The sequence below is a fragment of the Melospiza georgiana genome, chromosome 7 (genome assembly GCF_028018845.1).
Source record: "Melospiza georgiana isolate bMelGeo1 chromosome 7, bMelGeo1.pri, whole genome shotgun sequence".
Taxonomy (NCBI): Eukaryota; Metazoa; Chordata; class Aves; order Passeriformes; family Passerellidae; genus Melospiza; species Melospiza georgiana.
Window position 1 is genome coordinate 20,433,840 of NC_080436.1, and position 26,028 is coordinate 20,459,867.

Here is a 26,028-nt window from a genome sequence, read left to right on the forward strand (position 1 = left end):
AGTACACTGATACACAAGAAGGCTGCTAAATAGCCTGTGGATATATCTACAAAGAGGAAATACACACAAACTGCATTTGCAGACATCCATAACAGTATGTGCAAGCACATCCCAGAAGGACTTCCTTTTACAATTAATATGGGAAGAACTCACTGTTGGAAATACAGTTAACTTCTCCCCTTTGTTTGAAAGTTTGTTCCTACAATAGCTGGGGAAAAGAGATGAACCTGGTAACCTCTACATCCTTTTCCAGCAGATGCTGAGGCAAGACTGGCTCCTGGAACTGAAAGCACATGTGCACAGCACTTGGAGCCAGCACTTGGCCTTGTGCTTGCCTGCACAGACTGGGAGCACACATCAAGGGTGCATGGGGTGGCAGACACAAAATGATGTGCCTTCTGCAATGATATCTGCACCTCAAGCCACAGAACTGAAAAAAGCTTCTCAGTAGCAGTTATCTTTGAAAATGAGTACGTGCAAGGCATCTTGTTACCACCAGTCATGCCTAAGATTAATAGTGCAGCACTGAGCTGTTCTCCCTGAACACTTTTCTAATGAGTCTAGTACTTCTAGGTAGGGTAAAGTTCTCATTAGGTCTCAGGAATCTTCACAGGCAAAACTTCCTCAAAGATATTGCTTCAAGGTCTGGGCTTTTTCTCCTCTCTAACTTCGGTGCACTTTGTGTTTGTTTTAGTGCATGTGTAGCAGCTGTTACCATGGCAGCACTGCACAGAGGGCAGCAGCCTGGCAAAACTTCCCAGGGCCTTTCCAGCGGCTGGAATTAAACCTGCCCTCTTGGTTTGTACAGAGGAAAATCTTGTGCTTTGGATTTCTCTGCTTTTAGGAGACAAAGAGGACCCAGCAGAGCAGACTGCTTTTAGCTGTTTATTTTTAGCATTGTAGTGATACCAGAAACATGGAAGTAAACAGGAGGTTGTCAGGTTGTTGTAAATAGCACAAGATTAAACCCATGACTCGGAGGAATTCACAAGCTAGGGCAGTTTATTAAGGAGATATTTAACTGTAATTTTTAGGATACTTGATTTCAAGTGTTTATGGAAATTATTATTGTATCTTAATGACCACATTTCAACATTTTCTCATTTCATGCCTGAGATCAGGACAGACCCCGACGTCTGTGTGGGTGCCACTGCCCTCTCCTGGGCACAGCCCGCCAGGCCGGCAGCTGCTTCCAACTCCTGGCTGTGCAGTGAGATAATGGAATATGTGGTGCGTGTATTTTTAGAAACTAAAGAGGTAAATTCTGTCCTCTGTTCTAAATATAAAACTGATCCTGCATGCCCACCATCAGCTTTTTTAAATCTTCACCCTTGACCAATTGTAATCCGACTGCAGGGCCCAAAGTAGATCCCAGAAGGAAGCTGGTACTTGCCGAGCAGGGTGTCCTGGTGGAAGGAGCCACTCTGATCCCCAGTTTTGATGTGAACACAGAGTTCAGCTACGTGCAATTACTAACTGGGAGGAGAGCAGCATCCCAGCAGCAACAGTAATCTTTTCCTTTACATAACTCCATGTAATGATGCAAAAAAGTTAAAATCTTGGTTTAACTGCAAGTAACAACATCTCTGTTGGTAGACCTGCCTAAAGGCTTCTAGCTACAATGCCCAGAGCTATAGACAAACGCTACAAACCTCTGCAAACTGTTTTTCAGACATCAATAAATACACCATGAGCTGGAAAGGGAGAGTGTAACAATAATAAAAATCTGTACCTATGCAGGGCATGGATATACCCCTGCTCCCTCTGAAGTCAGTCACTGCTCTGCTCTTGACTCTTTAGGGAGTCAAGGCTGACATCTCTGGCATGAGGGTTGCAAACAGTTTAAATCTGGATAGCAATACAGGAAGACAGAAAGAATGCCTGCTATCCAGCCTCAGACCCAGCAGTTAGTAACAAGACAGGACATTCATATTTTGCATTTTAAAAGTATAGGAAAAAAAAAATCACAGAATCACAGAATCCTTGGGGTTGGAGGGGACCTCTGGAGATCATCCAGTCCTACCCCCCTGCCAAGGCAGGGTTACCTGGACCAGGTGACATAGGAATGTGTCCAGGTGGGTTTTGAACTATGGACAGGGAGACTCCATGAACTCCCTAGGCAGCCTACTCCAGTGCTCTGCCACCCTCAACATGAAGTTACTCCTTGTGCTGAGGTGAAGTTTTAGTTTAAGGGCCTTGCTCCTCATCCTGTCACTGGGTACAGGACAAAGGGCCTGGAACTATTCTCTTGGCACCACCCTTGAAGATATTTGAATGTATGGATGAGATCTCCTCTCAGTCTACTTTTCTCTAGACTAAACAGGCCCTGCTCTTGTGGGCTCTCCTCCTATGAGGGATGCTCCAGACCTCATATCATCTCTGTGGCCTCCACTGTGGCCTCTCCAGTAGCTCCTTGTCTCTCTTGTGCTGAGGAGCCCAGAACTGGGCACAGCATTCCAGATGTGGCCTCACCAGAGATGAACAGAGTGGGAGGAACACCTCCCTTGACTTGCTGGCAACACTCTTCCTGATGCACCCAAGATCCCACTGGCCCTCCTGGTCCCCAGGACCCACTACTGGCTCATGGTCACCTTGTCATCCACCAACAGTTCCAGTCCCTCTCTGCAGAGCTACTCCTTAGCAGGTCAGCCCCCAACCTGTGCTGCTGCTTGGGGTTACTCTTCCCCAGGTGCAGGAACCTACTCTTTGTATCATCAGCAAACTTGCTGCAAATCCCAAACAGAATGAAAGTCACATGAGTGTCATCATCTCCATGCTCTCCTTACATCTCTTTACTCTCCCCTCTTGGTTTTCCCAGTCAGGGAAATTGTGAGAATGGCTCTCCTGAGCAGAACCAGAAACATTTCTGTTCTCAGGAAAATTAGGCTCAATTTTGTTAATATTCACTAATTCACAAACTAGTATTTGCTAATGTGTGGAAGGGTAAATGAAGGATTCTTCTAATGAACTGAAATATATTTTCTCACAAATTTGATGTGTAAACATGGCCCTAAGAGATCACAGATCAAGGAGCAATGGAAAAGTAGCACAAAAGAGAATATGTATTAAAAAGGTTCTATACAGCCCTATAAGAAAACAGACAGAATTACCAAATACAGAATGTTTTAACCTCTACTCTGTGTGGCTGTCTGAAAAGAGAAAATAAAACCACATTGACTATACTGAACCTCACTTTCAGTTCCCACATGATTGCATACTTACTGGGCTGCTATCTTAATGTATTTCTTTAACAGCTGAACACGCTTGCTGAGTTGAGAGCAAAGACAAATCTCGGTGACCACCCAGAACTGAATTTCATTGAATCTTCTTAAAAACAAGTCCAGATTTGCTGTGGTCTTTTTAAAATTGTGCCTTCCAAAAGTGTGATAAATCAATTCCAGCTAGGAAAGAGAAAACAGTTTGGAATTCTTTTTGAAGTTGTGTTTCTTCAAGGAAAGAGACTAAGACTGACCAGGTAAGTATCCAGCCTGAATTTGCTCTGCAGTTGAGTTTACATTTATAGCAGCACAGATGACAAGGACTCAGGTTACAAATCCAGTATACAATAGCTGAGGCATAGTAAAAGTGTCACTACAGATTATATATAAACAGCTTAATACCTTAAAACAAACAAAAGTAATTCAACAAGCAGCACATATCCAGAAGTCGTCTAACTTTATTTTTCTATTTTTCCTATAAAATTAAGAATTTGTTATACTTTCAAAACTTGTAGGTGGCTTTATTGTAGAATTTTTGAAAATCAAGTTTAGAGAAGGTTTTGGAAATAATGCTCAAAGCTACAATGTACAGTTAAAACACTTTTTAATAGATTCTAACCTGCTGAATAGATAGATCCTCATACCTCATGCACACAGTTGAAGAGCTCCCAGTCATAAATTGTCATCTGATGTGCTAAGTCTTTGGAACTCATCAGTTCAAATGTTCCTACTGTACCAGTAGATGGTCCTTCTTGTTCTGGCAAGGGTGCCTACAAACAAGAAAATATTATAAAAATAATTTAGACATATGGTTGGCGTTTTCATTCTATTATATTTCTAACTTTTTTTTTTCAGTGTGACTACTTTCCTAATCAAGTTTGTAGTAGTAAAACTGAAATTGCAGTAAAACTGAAATTTGCTTTTAAACACAGGTATTGAGTAATGAGCAAAACCAGTATCCAGTATGCACAGGATAGTCAGGAAAATTCTGAAAGCTCTTCAGAGACACTGTAAGAAAATAAACCAGACTGTTCTCAGTGTGTTATTTTTAACATTGTTCTAAAATTTGAATCTATAATACACGTTGTGCTAACTAAAGCATGTGTGTTTGTTTAGGAGCATAGGTCTTTCCAAAAAACTTTTATGTTTCCTTTTTCACATGCACAAACAACTAGGCCACCAAGGACAAGCCAAATACTTTTACATATTCCTGATTCTAATGATGAGAATTGCTACATCTAGCATGCTTCAGAAATCTGCAGTGATTGCAAGATCTGCTGATCACTTATAAAATAAACCTCATACTTTCTCTTTGACAGTACACAAATTTGATGCACAATTTGTGATTGCAAAGTCCTGGCTAGGACTTTGTTTAAAATGATCATTTAAAATTATCGTTTAAAATGATGTAAACACAGTCTTATGTGAAAGAACCAAGTACAAACCATTTCTGAAAGGCGCTTCCATGCCACCCAGCCAATGAGACCGGATCTATGATTCTGCACACAGGTGAAGTATTAAACAGAGATTTAAAACACGGCTTGAGATAAGTCAGATGTGAAGCAGTCTGTGGTACATATCGGGCTGAAGTGTTGGAGCAGCACTGCTAAGGCACTGCCGGCCAGCCCCGGCACGGGGAGGGTGAAACACCGGCAGGGGCGCCGGGAAGGCGCGGGCCAGCGGCGCTGCTCCGGGAGAGGGCGGCAGAGCTCACACACACACACGAGCATCCCGACCCGGAGCTCAGCCCTCGGTCACACACGGGGGATGGAGCACGAACTGACAACAGGCTGCTTCCCCAGCACAAACTCACTGGAGTCTGCCAGAATGACAGACCTTATTTAGATGCTGCAATATAAGAAATGAGCCTACTAAATGAATCCTGTTTTATATAAGAGCAAGGTACTAGCAAAAGAAATCTCTGACTGGATTAATACATCGAAACACTTTCTCAGTAGCACATAGTGTCTTTCAATTATCATCGTCATACAAACCAACTGAAAAAACTTAACTAAATCACAAACATTATCACCTTAAAAGCTTCATCTATAATTTAAAAAAATAGTACAGAAGTATTGTCTAAAAAATCCAGAGCAGCAGCCGTTAATATTACAAAAAGCTGCAGATTGCTTTGAATTGGGATTTGCACAAACACAAAATTTCTTTAGTTTATGACAACATATGAAATAAAAGTACAGCAGCTTTGTGTAGAAAATTCTAACTTGTGGAAATCTGGGGAAAGAGAACTGCCTACAGATTGAAAGATATCATTTTTCCCCCCATTTGGAGATGAACACAACATAGCTGTTACCATAACAAACACATATTTTCCTATGCTAGGAAAGAAGCACTTAGATGCAAACTCACAGCATATTTGAAAACTCATCTACCCAGAACAATTTTCACATGGGAATTGCCAAATGTAATGTGCATAAATGTTCATGAACAGGAAGAAGCCAGAAACTGGAATGTGAAAGGATTAAACTGGGAGGCAGCTAAGGTTGTAACATTTTTTGATTTGTTTATACCTCTTTGAAAAAATGCAGCTGATAAGGGGTTGTAATTTGCTATGCAATGCTGAGGACCATTTTTAAGGTGCTGATTTTACTTCTGTAATTCTTACTGAATTCAGTCTAGTTGATGAAAAGTAGCACATTGCAGCCCTACATCTTAGAGCTCCCTGCAGCACTTTGAGTACTTGATGCATGGTAAATAGCACAGGAGAAAGGTACAGAAAGCCAAGACAATTTGCTGCAAAAACTATGTGTACATAGACAATGCAGAGCCATAAATAAGTACCCAGCACAGTTTTACTGATGCAACACCCCTGCTTTACAGTAGCATGCCCCATGAGGGTATCTACTTGGCAGGATTAATTAACCTTAAGGGAACACCAGAATTTAATAAGCTGAACAAGAGGTATCTCTGCATGGAACTACATATGCTGGATGTGCATTCCCTGGTTACTAAATTGAAAGAGCAGCAAAGAATAGATTTTACCATATCCATAAAAGAAATCAGGCATACATACTAAGTGGCTTGTTAAAAGCATACAGGAGGCTGAAACAAGGCTAGGAGTAATAGAGTTCATGCTGACATGACTTGGCAATGACATTTGTTTTTAATGAAATAAAAGGAACAAAAAGTACAGTCAAATCAAACTCTATAAAAGCAGACCCCATGGAGTTTGCTAGAATGACTGTATAAACTGTAAGTACTTATGAGCAATTCCACCTAAGAAAAAACCAGACTTTCTACCATGAATATTTTCTGTGCTTCTACTTAGAATTATCTCAGATTTTGACACAGTATTTTGTGGGGATGAGAAATAAAACAAAATTAAGGAATTTACTGCTGGAATCAAATCTCCAGAATGCTTTAATTGATAACATTTTTCTTAGAAAATATATCTCTATGACTTTGAGGAGATAATTGTGTAATGAAGAATTACTGCATGTCTTGGTAACAATACTCAGCTCTTCCTAAATGCTCAGCGTGACAGGGAGAGTACTGGGACCAAGTTGTGTTATGTGGATCAGATGGATGGATTTCTGGTCTACTTTAGGGAATTAGAACATCAGCTTGTTTTATTTTCAGGGCTCACCCTACTGCAGTGTGACAAGCCCTTTATTTTGAATGCTTCTACTAGCTTTTATGTGAAGTGTGGAAATGCAAAGAGGGCCAGGTGTCCAAATAAGACAAAGCCCTGATGTTCCTGAGCACTGCACACTTACATACCAGAGCATCGAACTGATCCCGAGGGCAGGCAAACAGCCGGCCATTAACGCTCAGAGTGGTGAACACCGAAACATCGTGAGGCTTGAGCACAACCTTTTCTGTAAAAATGAAACAAATTATTACTTATTACAATTACAGCAGGATTGATCTACCAGCTGCACACATCACACTTCTGGGAACAAATTTTGCCCAGTAATTCAAGTATCCAGGATACAGAATAGAAGACAAGATCCTCTTTACTGAAGAAATGTGGTAAGGTCAGCCCAAACCCGTCTCCTACAGAACCAGAATCCCAGTCCCAAACTGCACAGACAAGTCAAGAAGCCTGTGCTGCTATCACTAGACACTACCTGCAAAAATTAAGCCTCATTAGGGAGTCCAGTCATTTGTTGCTGAGCTGCAAGCATTTAGAGAGATGTTCTTAAAAGAAATTGCTCTGGAAGGCAGTAACTGCTCAAGGAAGTGACGGCAATGAATTACAACATTTCTAAAGAGCATCACATCACAGGTAAAGAAAAGATAATAAAGTAAATTACAAAACAGTCTCTTCCAGAAGATGTTGGTGGTCAGCAAATCTGACAAAAAATTGCTTCAACTGCAAAAAGTAAAGCCGCCTGGTGTCAGTTCTCAGGAAGTGAGCCATTTTTGGCAGGCTCCACTGTTTGCAAAAATGCCTTCCAACATAGCTCTCATTACCTCTGTGTGTCTCCACACAGTCATACTCAACCAAAGCACTTGAGCAACATCAGCTCTCCAGCAGAATTCACCTGCCAGTGACTCTTGCATTTCCACAGCATAGAGGGGGGCCTGATCCCTGACCCTCTGCAAACACTAGGTCTGTGTGTTTGGCACTAAGTTGCTCTTCAATGGTTTTCATGGACAGAGCAGCCAAAATAGTAGAGACCACTGCCAGAATGTTGGCACTGCAGTGTTTTCTGACATTGCTGATTCCCGAGTTTAGTATGGATACCTCCTATTTCTGTTGCTAAAAAGCTCTTACAACAGCAAAGAAAAATCAGGGTAGCTGTGCTCCGTAACATGCAGATACACAAGATTCTCCACTGGTCCTGTCTTCCCTGTGAGCTGCAGTCTGTGCCAGCAGTAGAGGAAGGACTTGCCTCTCATTAGGACTTGTGTAAGAGCTGAACATGTACACGAGTATAAAACCTTGACTGAATTTTGGGGTCTTTCAATCCCTCCAAAAATTCTGCTCCAGCTTAACTGAGGAGTGTTTAAGATGATGCAGGTACAGTACCTCCCCCTGAACTCATCTTTACTATGATGAGGCCTTCTCCAGAGCCCAGCTTGTCTGCTACTGCACTGATCACTTCCTTCACAGAAGAAGACACTGGCACACGGATAGTGGTGTAGGTTTGGTCTATGCAGTACACCTTGAACAGAACTAAAGAAAAAACCATTGCACAGTTTATTCCACGTGTAAAAACCACTCATTTACCATACAAATTACTCTCACTTCAGGAACCACTCCTCACAAAATGAAACAAAGAAACAATAAATCACTACACAGCCCCCCTGTCCTCAGATGTTCTACAATTTCTACTACAGAAATCTCTGATTTCCCAGAGTTTTGGATTTTGGGTTTTCAGTGTTCAGGACAGTGCCTGTCCTGTGAATGAGAAAGGTGCAGCCATATGAACTGAGCAGTTACTGCTGTCTGGACAGACACAAGAGGTAGTATTTCCCTGGCAGCAGGAACTGTTTCTCTCTTTGTAGGCCTAGAAACACCACTATGGACAACAGAAGCTGCATGACTGGCAGGATGTCTGCTGTTCATATATAGTTAGTTCCAGCTTTAACATAGTTCTTCTAATGGTCTGATTTCTGCCACCAGCTTTCTCAGCTACATGACCTTGAATTTTGTTACCTTGTTTTTACTGCTGCTCATTAGCAAGAGCTATCCTTTCATATCAAACATGTTGAAGAAGCAGCTGTTTTAGGTGAAGTTCCACAAAACAACCATTAAGAGTACCTTATCAGTAATCTGAAAATTACATTCTGATACAGTGATGTAAATTTTACCTTAATCTCTTCAGAGAATCAAACAACACCAATACGGCAAACCAGCAGATTTTGGTTTTTAGGCTGTGTGCCTAGATTCTTGGATTCTAGATCCAGGGTCCATGGCATGATTATCTGCTCCACTCCTACCTTGCAAAGAACAGCTGTATATGTTAGCTCATAGGGGAGGCAGAGGCTCAAACATGACCTTCAGCTTCCACTCTTTATTGCACTGCCATTCCCTGCAGTAATGTCTTATTGGTTCTTTGTTTTGTTCATTCCTTATTTTAAAGGTTTTTACATCTTTCTCCAAAGAAGCAGTGTTGGATGGCACAAGTAACTACGGGAAAGACGAGGAGCACCTCAAACCAACAACAGAGAATAGTGGGCTAGCAAAAGCAAAGAGAGTTTGTTTCAGGCCAAGCTCTAAAATTCTAGGTAGGTACTTTCATTTATTTTTAAACCTTTTTTTGAGACCAACAAATTTATATAGATGCCAGTGACTCAAGAAAACTTAGCAGAGAAGAAACTCACCCTCATCACTGCCCCTGATAGGCTGGCGTTTCTGTGCTCTGTCATCACTTGTGTTGAACAGCTGCAGAAGAACTTTGTGCTGAAAATGAATCGTTCAGATTCACATTAGTGCAAGAATAAACATGTGGTACACAGGAGCTACAGTACATCTCTTATCCATAGCAGGAAAAAGAGTAGCAATGCAAATTTGATAATGTTAAAAGCTATCTCTCAATGTGGTTTTTAATATGTCCATGATTACTAAAGAGAAGATGCTTATGAATTTGCTGTGCTTAAGATTTTACTTGAGAAAATTAACAAATACATTTTCTTACCTTCTTTTGTGGTGCTTTAGGTTCTTCAGAACTATAAAAAGGTAAAGCATAGAATATACAATGAAATATTGCCTGGAAGATTTTGTGTACAAAATCACTTATAGAACATGGACCACTTGTCAAACTAGCATATAAATATAATCTTATTTATATATGAAAGGACTAGATTATACCACAGTTAATCTATGACCAAGGTAAAAAAAATATTATACAAAGTTCATGTAAGCATGAAATAAGCTTCTGTCAATCTCTCAGTAAGGTTATGGTGTTTGCAAGAATGATGTGGAAAAGAGGGCCATAGACATTCATTCAAATAAGCCTGCATGCAAACTTTCAATTTCATATAAATGAGTGTCATTCACAAAGTGGCTTTTTAATAGATATAACCAATAAATTTTCTTCATCAATTTACTGAGAAAAAGGTCAGGGGAAGGAAAGAAGCAAAAACTATGCTTACATTTGCTTTACAATTTTCTCTAGCTCTGGAAGTTGCTCCTTTAGTGCTGCAATCATTCTGGTATCATCTGATACAGATACATAAAATTCCTGTAAATGATACAGAATAGTCTTTAAATAACTATAGGGGTAAATGAGCAGTACTCAGGAGAGAGGATTATGAGATGACATCTGATAGCTTAATGATTATAAAGAATGATAATCTGCATAGAGGAACACATGCTGGGCCCAACCCTCTATTACTTCTACTTGTTTATCTCCAGCTGATTTAAAGCAAGAGTTATACATGCAGAAGGGAAGCCTGATGAGGCTCCTTAGCTCACTCTGTAACCACCGGCTGCTTGTGTAAAACCTGCATTTTCACATTGTCAAGGAAAAGGACTAAAAAATCCACAAATAATCCAGCATGATAGGTTTTTTTATTCATTGCTGTTGTAGTCTTTAGGGCTTGATTTGCTCCTGAGTCACTGACTATAATCCATTAAAGTATTACCCACTTTTAAACCTCCTCCATCCTCTTCCTATTACAGCTGCATAAAACTGTCCCCAAGAAGGATCTCTGTGCTTGCAATTAGTGATTGCTCTTTAAGTTCAGGACTAATGGAAGTCTATGTCATCTCCAAAGCTTGAAAAACTTTCCCATGTGGGTTTGTGGGTGTCTACCACTCCTAAAGACCCTCTCTATTCAAATCCCTCTGCTAAATCTTAGATTCAGTTTTAAGCTCTTTAGGACAAGAACTTTCATTCAGCCAGTAACATATGGCATTCTGTTACATAAGCACCATATATAATAAGAATTGCAATCCCAATTATTTAACATTGGCAGTGCATTCTTATCTTAGAAATCCAAGGATATGGCAGATACCATAAAGAATTTACAAGGGTTCTGAAGACAAATATCTTAAGTTCCAATAGCTGCAGTACAGCTTTCATTCAAATGAAAAGGACTTTTGGTTCTGTAGAGTGGCAGCCCTCCAGCTCCTTCCTGGCACACCTCAGGCAGGCATAAACAGCCCTCCAGTTCAGTCTGTAGGGCCCCTGAACCATTCAGAAGAAAACAGTAGAAAAAGCAAATTCAGCTACTGCTATAACACAAGCTACCCATACAATGCTTTGAAAGGGATCTGCAACACTATTTTCAGAGTTCCAGAGGCAGGCAATGGTTCAAACACTGTTGTGGTGCCTTCACTGTCTGCAGCCAAACCTGACAAAACATCATAAACTGAAATAAACTTTGCACTTTGAAATGATCTCTTTCACTTCAGTGATACAATGATTCCTTTATACCTCCAAAAAGGCCATTGCTGCTTCATCTTCTTGCAGTAAATCTCCATATAAAGCAGCCCACTGCAGAACCAGCCGAATGACTCGCCGTTTGTTGTTGAGGGCATAATCCATCTTCTCCTGCTCTGTACCCTGAGAAGGCTGGGCATGATAGGTGCCCCAGTGTCAAGGAAAACATTCAGTGATTGAAAATATCAAGCCCAGTATGGATTCACGAGCAACTGACTTCCAACAAACCACTTTCAGGATGCTCAAACATAACTTTCCAAAATACACTGCTGAATTCTGACATCCACTAGCATAATAATTTGCAAAATTTTCATGTTCATACTAAAAAGTAAAATGAAAGTGAATTTTCTGAAGAGCACAGGAAGGATCACAGTTTCACCAGAGAGATGGTTGCTCTAGGAGAACAGAAGAGAAATGACACTTGGAACAACAAAGAGGATTAACCATGGAGACTGAAGAAGGATATTTCTCCTTGTTCCTCTTTGGAAACACTTGAAGAAAAAGAAAAATGTCACTTTGTGTTCATTAACAATTCCAATTTTCCATTGGTTAGGAAGACTACCAGAATGAACCACCAGTGCTATTCCTTTTGTTTTTACAAGGTATTGCAACTCAAAATGAACTCAGTCCCATTAAGGGAGGGGGACTTTGACATTTACAGCCTAAACTGACTATAGAAACACAGGGTAAAATAATAAATTTTGTAATAGCCTCATTGTCATGAGGAAATCAGACATTTTCACTATGTCAAATAAAGTGTATTTCAAACACAATACTTTGTGAAAGTTATTTTGTGATGAACAATATGAAAAAATGGGAAACATTTCAACGACCTTTTTAAAGACAAAGTGTCAACATTACAAAACTACACAAATAGCTAAAAGGCCAAAAGTAACATTTAGTGAAAGGAAAAAAAAACAAGAAAAAAAGTAAAAGCACAATAGGCAATAAATTGAGATAATTTGAGTCTTTAACCTGTGTGAAAATGAAGTATCTCCAGAAGAAACAGGATATGACAATTTGTGTGTCTATTTCTCACTGAAAAAAGGTTAACAATATATATTTCAACTGTTCAGATAAACTGAGAGCTGAGTGGAAAGTAAGCACCGAATGAGTGCAGTTACACCTTAAACTTGGCTTCCCAGTTACCAGATTTCTGATTCTGGACTGCCAAGAGTAATGCTATTCCCAGTTACATAGTAACATGTAACATTAAAACACTGACACTCTCCCTCACAGCCACGTCCAGCATCCTTGCATTCTTCCAAGATGAACTTTCAGTTGCTGTACCAAAATATTTTAAAATACTAATTAGAAAATAAAAATGTTAATGAGGAATACAAATTATATAAGGTATTTATTCTAAGCTTCTAATTTAGAAAAAAAAAATCTCTAACAATACTATTAATAAAATGCAATGGGGAAAAGTACCTATTAAATCACACTTTGAAACGATCCTGCGGCCCAAAGCCCTAGGGTGCTCATTTGACCGACAAACTTTCAGAAATCTGCATTTTAATTTTATTTGGAAAGGTTTAAAATTAGCAGAGAACTAAACATCACAGTACAATTAAGGCAGAAAGGCAGAAGGTCATAAGAAGTAAATAATTCATTCTAAGTTATGTGCTCCAATATCTTAGGGAGTAAGTTTAATATTCTACAGAGTCATTTTTCTCATGCCATATTTACCTTTCAAACACTATAATTATTTAATGTATTTTTACTTTCTTATTAACTGACTCACCACAGGCACTGGTAATTTTTCTGTATTTTTACTGCTCATTTACATTGATTTATCTTTTATGAACATTATCACAGGGAAATTCAATGAAAGGTTCTCACATTTTTATGTGATCTTCAGGATGCAGCTTCACTACAGACTGCAATCAGAAATAAACTGTGATGTACACTTGCAACAAGTGTCAGATAATTGCCAAATATTTATCAACACCAATATGGTTAGAGCTCAATATATACATATATTTCTAATTTTCCCTAGCATATGCTAAGAAATTGAAGCAATTCTGAAGGCTGTTCTTCCCTGTATAGGAAGACCCAGCTATGGCAGGAGCCGTGCAAGATCATTGCTACAACAGAATGCAAAATTTTTGGTGGCATGATGGTAAAGGAGAAACGTGCTGAAGAACTATCATCTACAGAGAGCAAAAGAGGAGTTTATTCTTTCCAAGTATTTGGACAGTGGTACTTTAAAGGTGCACTCTTGCACACATGATTACACACAGGCACTGACCCAAGGTCACTTTTGGAGTTGCTGCTCTATTTCAGGTTTTCTTTCAGGCCTTGTCCTGCCTCCATCTGACAAACTGTAGCTCTGAGAGTTTGTCCATTTCTATGCTGTGAAGAAGAGGGGGAAAGGGGGCCTTGGTCCAACACGCAGGACTTATATCTGATCCAGGACAGTGGAGCATGCTTTGCTTCCCTATAAAACAGAAATTTGTTTTTTTTTTCATATTGCAGGATCTATTCTATAATGACTGAAAAAGCCTTGGTGTGCAGAAGGACAGGACAGAATAGGCATGGAATCCACAGTAAGCAATAATGTTACTTGGACAAAATCGTGCATCTGTCCATTCTGTTCAGGATTAAAATAACTTACAAATGACTGCTGTAAAAGAAGTGAAAACCCAAATAATTTATACTCTGTACTATGCTTGAAAGCACTTCAGTGGTCAAGCTCTACTCATACTTGCATGCTGCCAGCTAAAATAGTATCCTAAGTGGGTGTAGGAAAATAGACTTGTTTTGATTCAAAATTGGGAGCTGAAGTAAAAAGTCACCAACTGAATCAACTTTTCTTCTTTTTCTGTTTTAATTTCCTCATTGAGCATAACTAATCTCTCCTTAGTCTCACAGCACTGGCGAACACTTTTGTAGCATGATTTTGCTCCAAAAAGATGAGCTTTGTTAGGAACCTTTCAACTCTTAACAATAAATTTCAATGGTACAATCAACAAAGCACAGTTAGCTTTTCCATATTCAGAATGAACCAAATAAATAATAATTCAGCTCCAGGAAAGCTAACACTAAAGCAGTAGGATACCAGTTACTTCCAGCTCCTCTCTGAAAAGAATTAACACGATGCTTGCCATGACCCACTGAAGACCATGGTCTTAGCATCCTCTCCAGAACAGATTTCATCACAAGTATTTATCCTTAAGTGCGATTATCCTTAACTTTGATTACCATAAAAGCTTTTCCCCTCTAAAGAATGAGGTACATTTTACTTATGGGTCTGATTTTCCCAGTTGTTGGATAGAGGTATTCAATTATAACTGTGGAAAGAGAAGCCTGAATCTCAAATGGACTGACTGAATAATACGAGCTAAGTGAATCAGGACAAAAAACGCCAAACATTAAAAGTGTTGCCCTTTCTTCCCCTCTGAATGCTGTCAGCAACAGCATTTCATAATACTTTTGATATCCAAAACAATGTGATTTTGGAAATGTGTTTGTTTCAGGTGTGCGAACAATCTTCTGCAGACCAGTTTCATGGGTCCAAAGGTTTTCAAAACAATTACTCTCCTCGCTAGGAGTAACACAAATGGATTCTCAAGCTTGCCAGACAAGGACACAATGCTCTATTCTGTGGTTTCAGGAGGTGAGCTTTCCCAGATGTCACTCGCCCCACTGAGCTTGAAGGAAAGCACTTTCACACCATTGCGATTCAAAACAAATAAATAGGGAGCTGAAGTTATTATACCCCTGTCAAAATTCTATAAAACAGAAAACATTATATGTTTATTTAATGTTCCCAGTCACTTGATAGCTTCAAGTCACTGTGCACAAGGAAAACTCTCTAGGTCCAACAGCTCCTCAAACTAAACAATCTGCCAGTAAGTGACAGATGGACATTTCACAGACTCCTGTGAAACATGCAGAGAGGATGAGAATCATCCCCAGCTCTCAATGCACTCCACTATTAAGATTTCATCTCCTAGTATTCACATCCAATTGAAGTTTCTTACAGTTTGTTTGCATATGCTATAGACTATTATTACATATTATTACTACTTTTTCATAACAATTATGACAGTGCCTAGGAACTACTTACCCACTGCAAGTTCAGGCAGCCTCTTGCTAGAGGCAGTTCACAGTTTGCAATCTGTTCAGTGGACCACTGAAATCACTAAGCCATAACCATCCCAGTTAAAATGTAGATGCTGTAGTTCAGCAAAACCCAAAAAAGACAGGGAGGATACAGGAAGAGTAACCCAAATTTTTATGTAAGTTCACTTGTTTGGTGGAGGGACAGTACATTTATTTCCCTTGGAACAGCAATCAGCACAGGAAATAGAGAGTTTTCATGGTCTGTACTGTATCTCATCATGGGTAATACACTATCCATTTCAGAGTTGTTGAGCTATGCACAGCTGCTGGTCAGACACTGAGAACCTACTCACAAGGCACAGCCTCCATGGGACAAGATGTACTTCCTGACAGAGGGAATCTTCACTTTCGTCACTGACAGGTATAATGGCTAAAGCAACTTTTCTCTTAAAAAAGGATATTGTGCCATCAAGGCTGGGCAGAGCTGACTATTTGGCATAAAAACACAGTGCATCATAATAAAATCATTTAAAACAGAATCTGTGAAAAAAAGAGAAATAATATAGTCAATTAAACCTCTGCAAACAGCTAGAGGATTGTCAAGGATGAGATTTCTTTCACCTGAATGATCTTATTAGCCCTCTGCAGATAATAAAGTGGTCTTTTTGCACTTTCTTTGTAGGCATTAGATACAAAAAAGGGTAAGGAACAAATATGAGCTAAAATATTAATCTTTTAGTCTTGCCTGCATGAATTTTATTGCATTAATTTTATTGTTAACAGGTATTTGCCCGGGGTCAAAGAGAAATCTGGGACAGCAAAAAGCCCCACATCTGTGCTGAAGTGAAATATTTGGATATATTTCTCTACAAGTGTGGAGTTCTATGCAAGGAAGAATTTGGCCTTTCACACCTGGGTACCTAAAAAGAGCTGTAACATTTGGCTTTAGGAGTTACAATACCAGGCAGCACACTTAGCATATCCCACAATGGAAAAGGCAAATAATTTCATTCTTTGCTGATTTCCTAGCACTGAGTAGAAGCCTAAAAGAGGTACATGGACAGTCAAATTTCTGGGTTTATTTTGATTCAAAGGTATCACAGCTGCTACATTTACATTAAAATGTATATGAACAATATGACTGACATTTCTCTGGCAAAACCCAGCACAGTATTTTTTCTGCTAAAATGACCTGTGGTAGTGCTGGTGCAAATCCCAGTTTGCCTAAACTTTGTATTTGTTACAACGAGAAGGATTTATAAAGCCTGGCTGCAGAGGCCAGAATGAGTTTGGCAGGCTTATATGGAATCACTGAGAAACAGTGAACACAATACCCCAGGGTATTATTTCTACAGTGCAACTTCTGAGATAACAGAAACATTTACAAACATTGTAAGGAATGGCAGAAGAAATACAAACACAATTGTGCAATATAATATTACGTCATTGCTTCCACTTCCCATATGAAAGCATCTCTCAGTTGACAAAATTCACCTCTGGAAGGGCAGCACTTTTTCAATGTAAGACCCAGAGCAAATTGGTTTTTAAATACTCTTAAATTAAAGGAATGCATAAACAAAAAATTCCGTTTTCCAGCATTCTGTGATCCTATATCCTAAAACTAATTTACGAATTGTGACACATTATATTGTATTGGGATATAGGTACAATCTTGTCACTAGATGTTTTGACAAAAAGTTTTAAAATATTTTAAAAATAATTTGTTTTGAAAAATTTATAATGCGTGCATACTGCAGATGGCAAACTTGTGATTATATGGCTGCAAGCATGAAGGAGAATACTCTGCTTGCAATTCTAGTAAACAGGTATCTATGAAAAGGATCCCTTTTATTTCTGTCTTTAAAGTAATGGAAACATACACTTTAAAAGGATTTCTGTAATTTTTCACTAATTCCACCATTTATGCACTACTATAGATGTTTCTCCAATACCGTGAGGTCAATCACAGATTAACTGGATTTAAGAACACTTTTGAATATGTACTTAGCAGACATCTATAGTGCAAAAAGAACTTGCAAAAGCAATGTTACATAGTTTAATATGTAGGTCTGTGCATTACTTTATGAGAATTATGAGGATTTTTTGTGTCTGATTCTTCAAAAATTAAAGTATTTACTAAATTGTAAGTCTGCAAATATCTATATCCCTAGATGTAAATTCTCTGTTCTCTTTACACTAATGAAAAGCAGCCCACTAAGTGTACATGCAGCAATCTGCATTCTTGGGACAGAGTTCATGCTGTGCCAAGTTCTCCATTGAGTAACAATTCTTCTCCCCCTGCATATAGGAAAATATCACAAACACAAAATTTAAACTGTGATATTTTAAATGTGATGTGAAGATTTGGGAATACTGATATTAGCACAATGTAATGTCTGGAGGTATCAAGCTATTTCACAGTGACCTCCAGAACAAGGGGTACCATTACTAATGGGGTGCTCCGTCCAGGCCTTATGTGCCTAATTAAAGTCATAAGTGCTGGTCTGGCACCTTGGAGGATTCTGCTATTCTACTATGACCTTAAAGGACAAACACAATAGAGCAGGCTTGGAAAAGTGGATTCCTATTTTTAATTCTGAATTTCCTTAACTCTCTTGGGGTTGTTTTAGAGCAGCAGACAGTTCTTCTGAGAAAAACCACCACTACAGGGGCTTTTCAAAGCAGTGTTCCCACAGCAACTCCACCTTATAGGGTAATAGTAAAACAGCTTCTGCCATGTAGGTACCTGTTGCTTCATTTAAAGTTGCTTCAAGGCGCATAGTTTCTAGAAAGTGCTCTAAAATTTTCTCTGGGGTTCCTGACATCACAATATACCTGAGGGAGAGAAAGGAGCAGTTAGCATCTCACAGCCAAAAGAGCTAATCGAGAAATAATTGCGTACCAGCAAGAAGATCAGGACTGCTGTGCTGCTGTGTGCCAAGCTCCTGCTCCGACCAGGATCTCTGTGTGTTTAGGGCAAAACCCCTCACAATCTTTGCTGGCTTCCCCCCATAAACCTTAACAGTAATGTTCTCCACCCTGCCCAGGGATGAGAGACAGCCCCCTCCCACACAAGCACTTCAGTATAACACCACCACAATCACACCACAATCAGCAGAGCTGCAATGGTCCAAACTCAGAAAAGTACAAGCAAAAATGCTCCTCCACTGAAAATAAGTGTCTGAGTAACAACAGCAATTTGCAGTCATAAAAAGGTCTTAACTATGGTCTTAACAGTTTCAGACTCACTATGAGCCTGAAATAAGAACTAGTGTGTATCAGTGTCAGAGCAATGAAACAATTTCCTTCAGCATCCCTGACACAGGTTGGTCTGGGAAGGTGGGGGCAGATAATGAAATAGCACACTGTATCCTCAAATTTGTGCAATGCCTTGCATAGCTGAAGTGTTTCAAGTAGATAAACTGAGAATTGTACCATTTCCTGCAATTAGTTTAGTGAGGTGAGAGAACTAGTGCAACAGCCAGGTTTTTCTGCTTCATGCAAAAACACTGGCAAGATTTTAAGTACCCACAGAATATCATATGATATTGGAAAACTTGTCCTGTCATCTTTTTTTTCTCTTTTCTCATGGATCAGATTTCTTTATATTTCCCTTCATTCTTTCAATCTTTGCTTTTTTTTTTCTTTTTTTTCTTTTTGGAATTCAACTGATAAAGTATGAAACTTAAAAAAAATAAAAGAAAAAAAAGAAAGAAAAAAACCCTGAGAAGTGAAGATACTCTGCTCCTGCTGAGAAATAAGTGGTGGAGCTGAGCTCCTGGGAGCTCCTCCTCACTTTGAGCACTGACCGTCACAGTTCTTTTACCTGCCAACCTCTTTGGAAGAACTGTATTGATGTCCCAAGAACACAAACACTTGTTAAGCCAGTGCACATTCTCACAGAGACACTAACCAAGTATCTAAGTGAGTGAAGCAGAGAAATCACAGGTTGCTGTACTCTGAATATGAAAGTGGAAATGAACAGTGAAGTGACTTGCAGGGCTGCTGAATTCATGCTGCATGAGTGTGATCACCCATAAAGAGTTAGATAAGTGATAACTTCAGAGCCAGTCCTCCCAAGTGAAACTGGCACTGAGTGAAAGCACAGCTTAGGGAGCTGGGTAGGAGCTCTGTAGAGAAGGCAGTGGAATCCAAACTGTAACCAAAGGATCTGCTCCCAAAATGAAGATTCTCCCAAGGACAAGATGAGAAAATTAGCTCTTTCCTGAGAAGAGGTGCCTAATAAGCTCCTCTTTTGAGCAGTCATTTTCAAAAGTACTGAACACTCCACTAACACATTCCAGTAACACTTGATTTCTGGAAATCAAGAAACTGGTAATTTTGGTTTGGTCTCAAACATAAATGTAGCCACTTACTCTATTTCCTAAGGGAAGAAACATTGTCCTCAGACCCAGTGAACTCACTTTGAAGATTTTAAACATAAAGACACTGCCAACAAAGAATTAAGAAAGAATCCAACTGGTGAAAAGCAGACAGTGAACCTTCAGGGTAACTTCCTCTTTTGGGTAACTTATGTCTATTGGTCATACTTATCAGCAAAAGCTCCCCTGCTGGCACATTTATAGTACTCAAAACCTGACCAAATTAGTAAAATATTTACAGAAATGAAATTCTGAACTTTACCTGAAAATATTCCTGGTATGTAAGGCCTAACTTACACATAAATATCTCTGGCTATTTTTATCAAATTCTGAAAAAGAAAATGTTAAATAATACAAGTAACACTGGTGCAAAGAATTTGAAAGGAAGGCAGTGTTTCAAAATGTTCAAATGGAACTTTCACTTTTGGAAGCATGAAAAATGTGTCAGACCCAACAAAAAGGATTTAAACCTATGACCAAGTAGCTGTGCATTGCAGTTGGTGATGCAAATCCACTGGCTATGGTCAAGTTCCCCTCACTTGGGCAAAGAAAAACTTCTGTAAGAGTACACAGTTACCTGGTACCATAGATTGTTTTTCTGGATGTTTTAATAGATCAAGTGAATAGAAAATAGAAAAAATAGAAGTTCCTGAAAAATGTGAAATGTCTATATAAAATGCAAGGAATGGCTCATGCAACCTTCACAGATCTTTATAAATCTTTGCATTCAGTCATGAAGTTAAAATAAGTATACGAAATCCCAGATGAGAAAAAAAGCGTACCCAAAGTATTGCACAATAAATTGGCTCTTTTTTAAGAGAAAGGGAGGTTCAGGGTAAAGGATTCAAAACTTGTTGAAATTGTTTGAATGCTTCAGAAGAAAATTGTGTATCCATTTGCAAATAACACATTTACAAAGCCTTTAGGGGTTTTACCAAGGTTTAGAATGATAATAGCCTCACTCTACTCTTATCACAGTAGTATCCAAACAGAATTGTACTTTTTCCCTTTCAGTAAGAAAGGAAAATGTAGTTAATATTGTTATTACAGTGCTAAACTATTCTGTAAGATAAGCTCTGCAACTTTCGTTGCATGAGATCTTTGTACTGTATATAAATTGTGCATAGCAAACTCTTCTTAGCATCTAGAGCTCAAAATACAAAATAAAGATACCTGTACTTCACAATAAAATAATGTATTTTCCTCCCATCTCTTACATGGTAACTCAGATTAAGAGGGTTTCATCAATCTCCATGCTTAGTCTATTTGGAAGCTGTTTCTTGGGGTAAGTATTTACACTGAGATCTTCAGGGAATTATTGTGCAAAGACATAGAGCTGGTGTGCTGCTAGAAATGGATATATTACTGAGTATGGGACATGTGCTGATGACTAAAAAAAGAAAACCTTTATATGCACTGCAGTCTTCCACCGAAAGGGAGTATGCTATTGTTTGGATAATAGTACCATTTTAAAAGGTTAATAATTGTCTGACATTTGCACTACTGAATGAAAACATACTTGTGCTGTGGCTGTGAATTTCCTTGATTAGAAATTCTGTTTCCTGCTGGGATCTTCTCCAACACCAAGACATCTTGGTCATGTTCTTTGAGTCTTACTGTATTTGCTTCCACATCCTGCAAGACAAGTTATTTTTAATAAATGTGACTGTACTTGATTTGCCTGATTAGTTACACTTAACAAACTGCATGACTTTCAAACACAAAAAACTTGTGTTGGTTCTTTCCCTCTGTATTTATCTGTCTTTATTCTGTTTTTCTCACAGGCAGAATCAAGAAGGAAGCACTGGCACCGAGGCAAGAAACAGAGAACTGTGGGAGAGATTAGAGCAAGAACTATATTAAAAATTTCCATTTTATGGAGATGTCAAATTTAAAAAAAAAAAGTTTGCTGGAAAACAGTCTCTCCCCAACTTGCTGTATATAATGTCGTCTCTACCCCACTTATATGCAAATACTATTTTCTACAATCTGACTTTTCTCTAAAATAAAATAATAATAAAAAGAAGAAATTAGCATTTAAGAATAGAAATCTTAGCTCAGTAAACTGTTCATTTTCTACTACCAACTCACTCAGAGTAGAAAAAGAAAAAAGTTACATATAATGCGCATTCAAAAAACACAGGTAAAAATTAGTAAGACCATGGACTTGAATCTTCTTTGAATTATAGACCAAAGCTTAATCAGTTTTAAGTCTCCACAGCCAACCCAGCCTTACTCCCAAAGGGATCCTCATTCCCTTTGGTACAGCAACCACAAGTCATTTTTATAGTGGAATACCCTTTCTGGACTGGTTTTATTGCTGCAATACTGGGCATATACAGGTTAAAATACAGGACAATGCTAGTTTTGACTTCCTCTACTATGAATGACCACAAAATAGCCTGAATTTACAGAATTAAGTTGGACTTTGGAACACATTTACCCCAAAATGAGTAACTGTCAAATTAGTCTGGGAATATCTTTCTAGAGTTCTCTGATAAAGGCATCTGTAACTTCTGCCATTTGCCACTTGATTCTGCCCTGAAACTCTTGAATTTAATGTACCTGACACTGACCTATGTGGGAGAAGGGGTGATCTTGTTTTTTTTTTTAGTATTTGGACAGAATATCACTAAGAAATCCTGAACAGCATGAGGAAAAGCTGAGCAGGGCAAATGCTAGATTATGGAATGTGAGAGACAAGATTCCATTTGGTCATATTTTCATGTCTGAGCTGGGAGCTGAGAGAGGAAAGGTGATGAACATATTCTTTATATGACCTTCTAGATTGTCTCATCTCTGTTCCACAATTAGGCATACTACAAACAAGGTTAACAATATTAATATATTCATAGAAATGACAGCCTCTAGAAAAACTTGCAAGTTCTGAGGGCTGCCCTTCCCACTCTTACCCTAAGGATCCTGTTGAAGTCCTCCTTATCTACTCTCAAGAAGTGGCAGTTGTCTTCCCGCAGAACAATGGATGCTGCTCTGGGAGCATCATTCACAAGTGCTAACTTGCCAAAATCATCTCCTTCGTGTAGAGTACATACCACACCCTGCACAGAGCAAAACATTTACATGCAGAAACCCATCATTACTCTGGATTCTATTGAAAGTCCTTGTACAAACACTGGACTTCACAATCAAACACCAAAATAAATCTATTTGGCAGGAAGTCAACAGCCAAAATAATGACTAGGAAACAATACTTGATAGCTGGTTATTACTATTACTAAAGAGAGGCAAGAACAGAAAAGAATCGGCTTGTTCCCTGAAATTGTATTCAGCTTGAAGGACTCGTCTCTTCTCAGCCTGCTGAAGACAGAAAGCTGTTGACTATTTTGCTTTTTATTTATAGAGGCCCTAAAAAATAAAATCAAGTTTTCAGAATTAACATGGAGCATATCTCCAGCTGTTGTACATCAGCAGTGCTCTGTTTCCTCCAATTCACAGTAACAGAGGATCTGGTCCACCCAGTGATGTAAAAAACATGGCTAAATATGTGTTACTGAGGAACAGACTTAACACTAGGGCCCCTGTGCTAGATTTTGGTGAAATGCTTTGTTTTCAAATGGAGGATTCTCAGTCACTGAATGAGAAATCAGTGAGGAGTGGGGTTTAAGATTCAAGGGATTCCTGTGTACCAATATCTTTTTTGTTTTGAAAAATCTCTCTCATAAACAGGAAATTTCATAAAGATGCTTTTTGGTCTATGGCTTAAGTAAAATGAATAGCTGGCATAAATCTGGAAGAGCTTCAACCAACCTGAGAACCACCAGTCACAAAGCAGTACTTTTGTCTGACATGCATGAGAACAGTTAGTCATCCAAATGCATGACAACACAGTGGTAAAGGGATGGGGCAAAACCCCCATGAGAGAGAAGTCTGGCAATCCACCAAATTCCAGCAAATTACTTTGTCCTAAAGATACTGACATAACTCTGATGGATTACAGTCAGAAACTGAGTAATATATCCCAAAATTATAGAGCAATCTACTGGAAGTATAATCAGTAAAACCATTGGATCATTTCTTAATAAAATTACAATCTATTTATTTTGTCAGACAAAGCAATTTCACTCTAAATTAAACTGCATTCCTTCAAAGTTTACTCTTACAATTTCAATAATAACAATCATACAAAATAGCTTCTGAAAAAAATACCTTGCCATAAATGACTACGTTTACTGATCCCTTTAGGATAATGTACCAAGAAGTACCTTCTTCTCCCTGATTAAATACTACAAGAGAGAAAAGATTTTATGGTTAGAATATAATTATTCAAAATATAAATGGGCCAGATTCTTCACCCAATAAAATTCAAGGTAACTCTACAGTCATATAAATGTCTACCTTATAAAAGGGCATACTATGATTTTAAAAGCAACTGCCTTCAGAATTTAGAAAAACAATTCATACCCATATAGTTATGTTATAACACTGATGTGAAAGTTGCTTTTCATTTCTATGACAGCTCCAATAACTACTTTATCAATATGTCAGGTTATCAATTACTATTAGCACACAGGTTGGATCCCACTAGTAGCACCATGTTCTAACCCAGTTCTCTAGTGACTGTAAAGTTAATATTCATTTGCTAAAATGTCTCCGTATTAACATGCCTGAGTAATCTACCATTTTAAATCCTTTATTTTGTGAAGGAAGATTTTTTTTAAATACAGGATTATATTAAAATACATTTTAAATAGAGATTGGTCAAATAAAAAATTCTAGATAAAAACACACGCAAATTGTAAGTGATACATACACTCAGCCAAGGAAACAGAATTAATTTTGGTATTGTTCCCGCACTTGGTAACAGACTAAGCTATCACTTATTACCCTAGGTTTTGAACGTGAAATGACAATCAAGTTTGAAGAATGCATCCAAGTTTTGCTCTTGTCATTTAAGCATTAGGAATTTATATATTCATAACACAGGTAAGAAAGAGATCTGACAGGATTCCATTTACTTACAGACTGTTCCTGCTTTGGGATGTGACTCAAAAATGAGGACACCTGCTAATTCCCGTTTTACCTTAAAATAGAAAGAGAAATTACAGTTATTATATGTATCTCATTCCTCCTGGTGATGAGGTCACATAACATAGCCCTGTTGTACTTTCCCTCCCTCTGCATCATTGATCAGTTGTTGGTCTGCTTCACTTGATCTCCTAATTCCTATTGATTGGCTTTACAGAGCTACAATTCATGGCTCCAAATGGCTCAGACAAGGGCATCTTTAAGATATGGGTTTCCACATCTTTCTTTGTACACACACATGTGAAATGACCATCAATTATTGACAAGACAGGAAGTTTCAAATTGTAGTAGTTAATCTGTTACAGAAGATAGCTAGAGATTGTCAATTACTGCATGGAAATATTCCTGTTCTCTCCTGAGGAATCTGGTTCAGACTGACGTAAGTCTGTGCTTCTGCTGTGTCAAGCTGCGAGGCACAGCCATCTGGACTTGCTGAGTCCCCTTTCTGCCTGACAGCTCCCCAGGCAAAGCATCTAGCTCAGAACCTCTTCCAGGAACAGGACACTGCCCTTGGTGTCAGCTAGCCTCCTGCTGGGGTTGTTTTGCCCTCGGTGTGATCAGCTCTGGCTGACTGGGCACTTGTCTCTAGTGAGACACTGCTTACAACTGCTTTTTGCCACTGTAAACACTGTGTTCTGCCACAAAATAGCAGTAGCACTAGGAATCTTGTATGATCCTGAGTTCTTATGTGTTTTATGTTTCTCTTCATACAACCACAAGTCTCCAAGAACTTAGAGGCCAATTTCCAAGCAGCAGGATTCACTTATTTGGAGCATGTCAGCTGGTGACAAGCCATTTTTCAGAGGTACTACCATGTAACTTAATCATGCTAAATACAGATCAAAAGCTGGCCTCAACATCTATTTACTAGTAGTATTTTCACACCACTGTCTCGCTTGTTTAAATAAAAAAAAAAAAAAAAAATTAGGCCACGAAGAAAGACTTGGGAAGGAACTCTCA

At 38.7% G+C, this 26,028-nt stretch overlaps 1 protein-coding gene across 4 annotated transcripts in view; it reads right to left on the bottom strand.

The window, feature by feature from the left end:
- Nucleotides 1-26,028, bottom strand: part of RAPGEF4 (Rap guanine nucleotide exchange factor 4) — a 140,863-nt gene that overhangs the window by 19,059 nt on the left and 95,776 nt on the right. For all 4 annotated transcript variants that reach the window (XM_058027622.1, XM_058027624.1, XM_058027623.1 and 1 more), the window contains 14 exons: nucleotides 25,003-25,063; nucleotides 24,190-24,266; nucleotides 22,935-23,081; nucleotides 21,542-21,657; nucleotides 18,387-18,475; nucleotides 16,102-16,180; nucleotides 11,567-11,717; nucleotides 10,281-10,369; nucleotides 9,824-9,854; nucleotides 9,510-9,588; nucleotides 8,212-8,358; nucleotides 6,957-7,054; nucleotides 3,863-3,988; nucleotides 3,223-3,401 (listed from right to left, as the gene is read on the bottom strand). In XM_058027622.1, coding sequence (XP_057883605.1) covers nucleotides 3,223-3,401; nucleotides 3,863-3,988; nucleotides 6,957-7,054; nucleotides 8,212-8,358; nucleotides 9,510-9,588; nucleotides 9,824-9,854; nucleotides 10,281-10,369; nucleotides 11,567-11,717; nucleotides 16,102-16,180; nucleotides 18,387-18,475; nucleotides 21,542-21,657; nucleotides 22,935-23,081; nucleotides 24,190-24,266; nucleotides 25,003-25,063 — 1,469 coding nt within the window. The remainder of the gene's footprint in view (nucleotides 1-3,222; nucleotides 3,402-3,862; nucleotides 3,989-6,956; nucleotides 7,055-8,211; nucleotides 8,359-9,509; nucleotides 9,589-9,823; nucleotides 9,855-10,280; nucleotides 10,370-11,566; nucleotides 11,718-16,101; nucleotides 16,181-18,386; nucleotides 18,476-21,541; nucleotides 21,658-22,934; nucleotides 23,082-24,189; nucleotides 24,267-25,002; nucleotides 25,064-26,028) is intronic.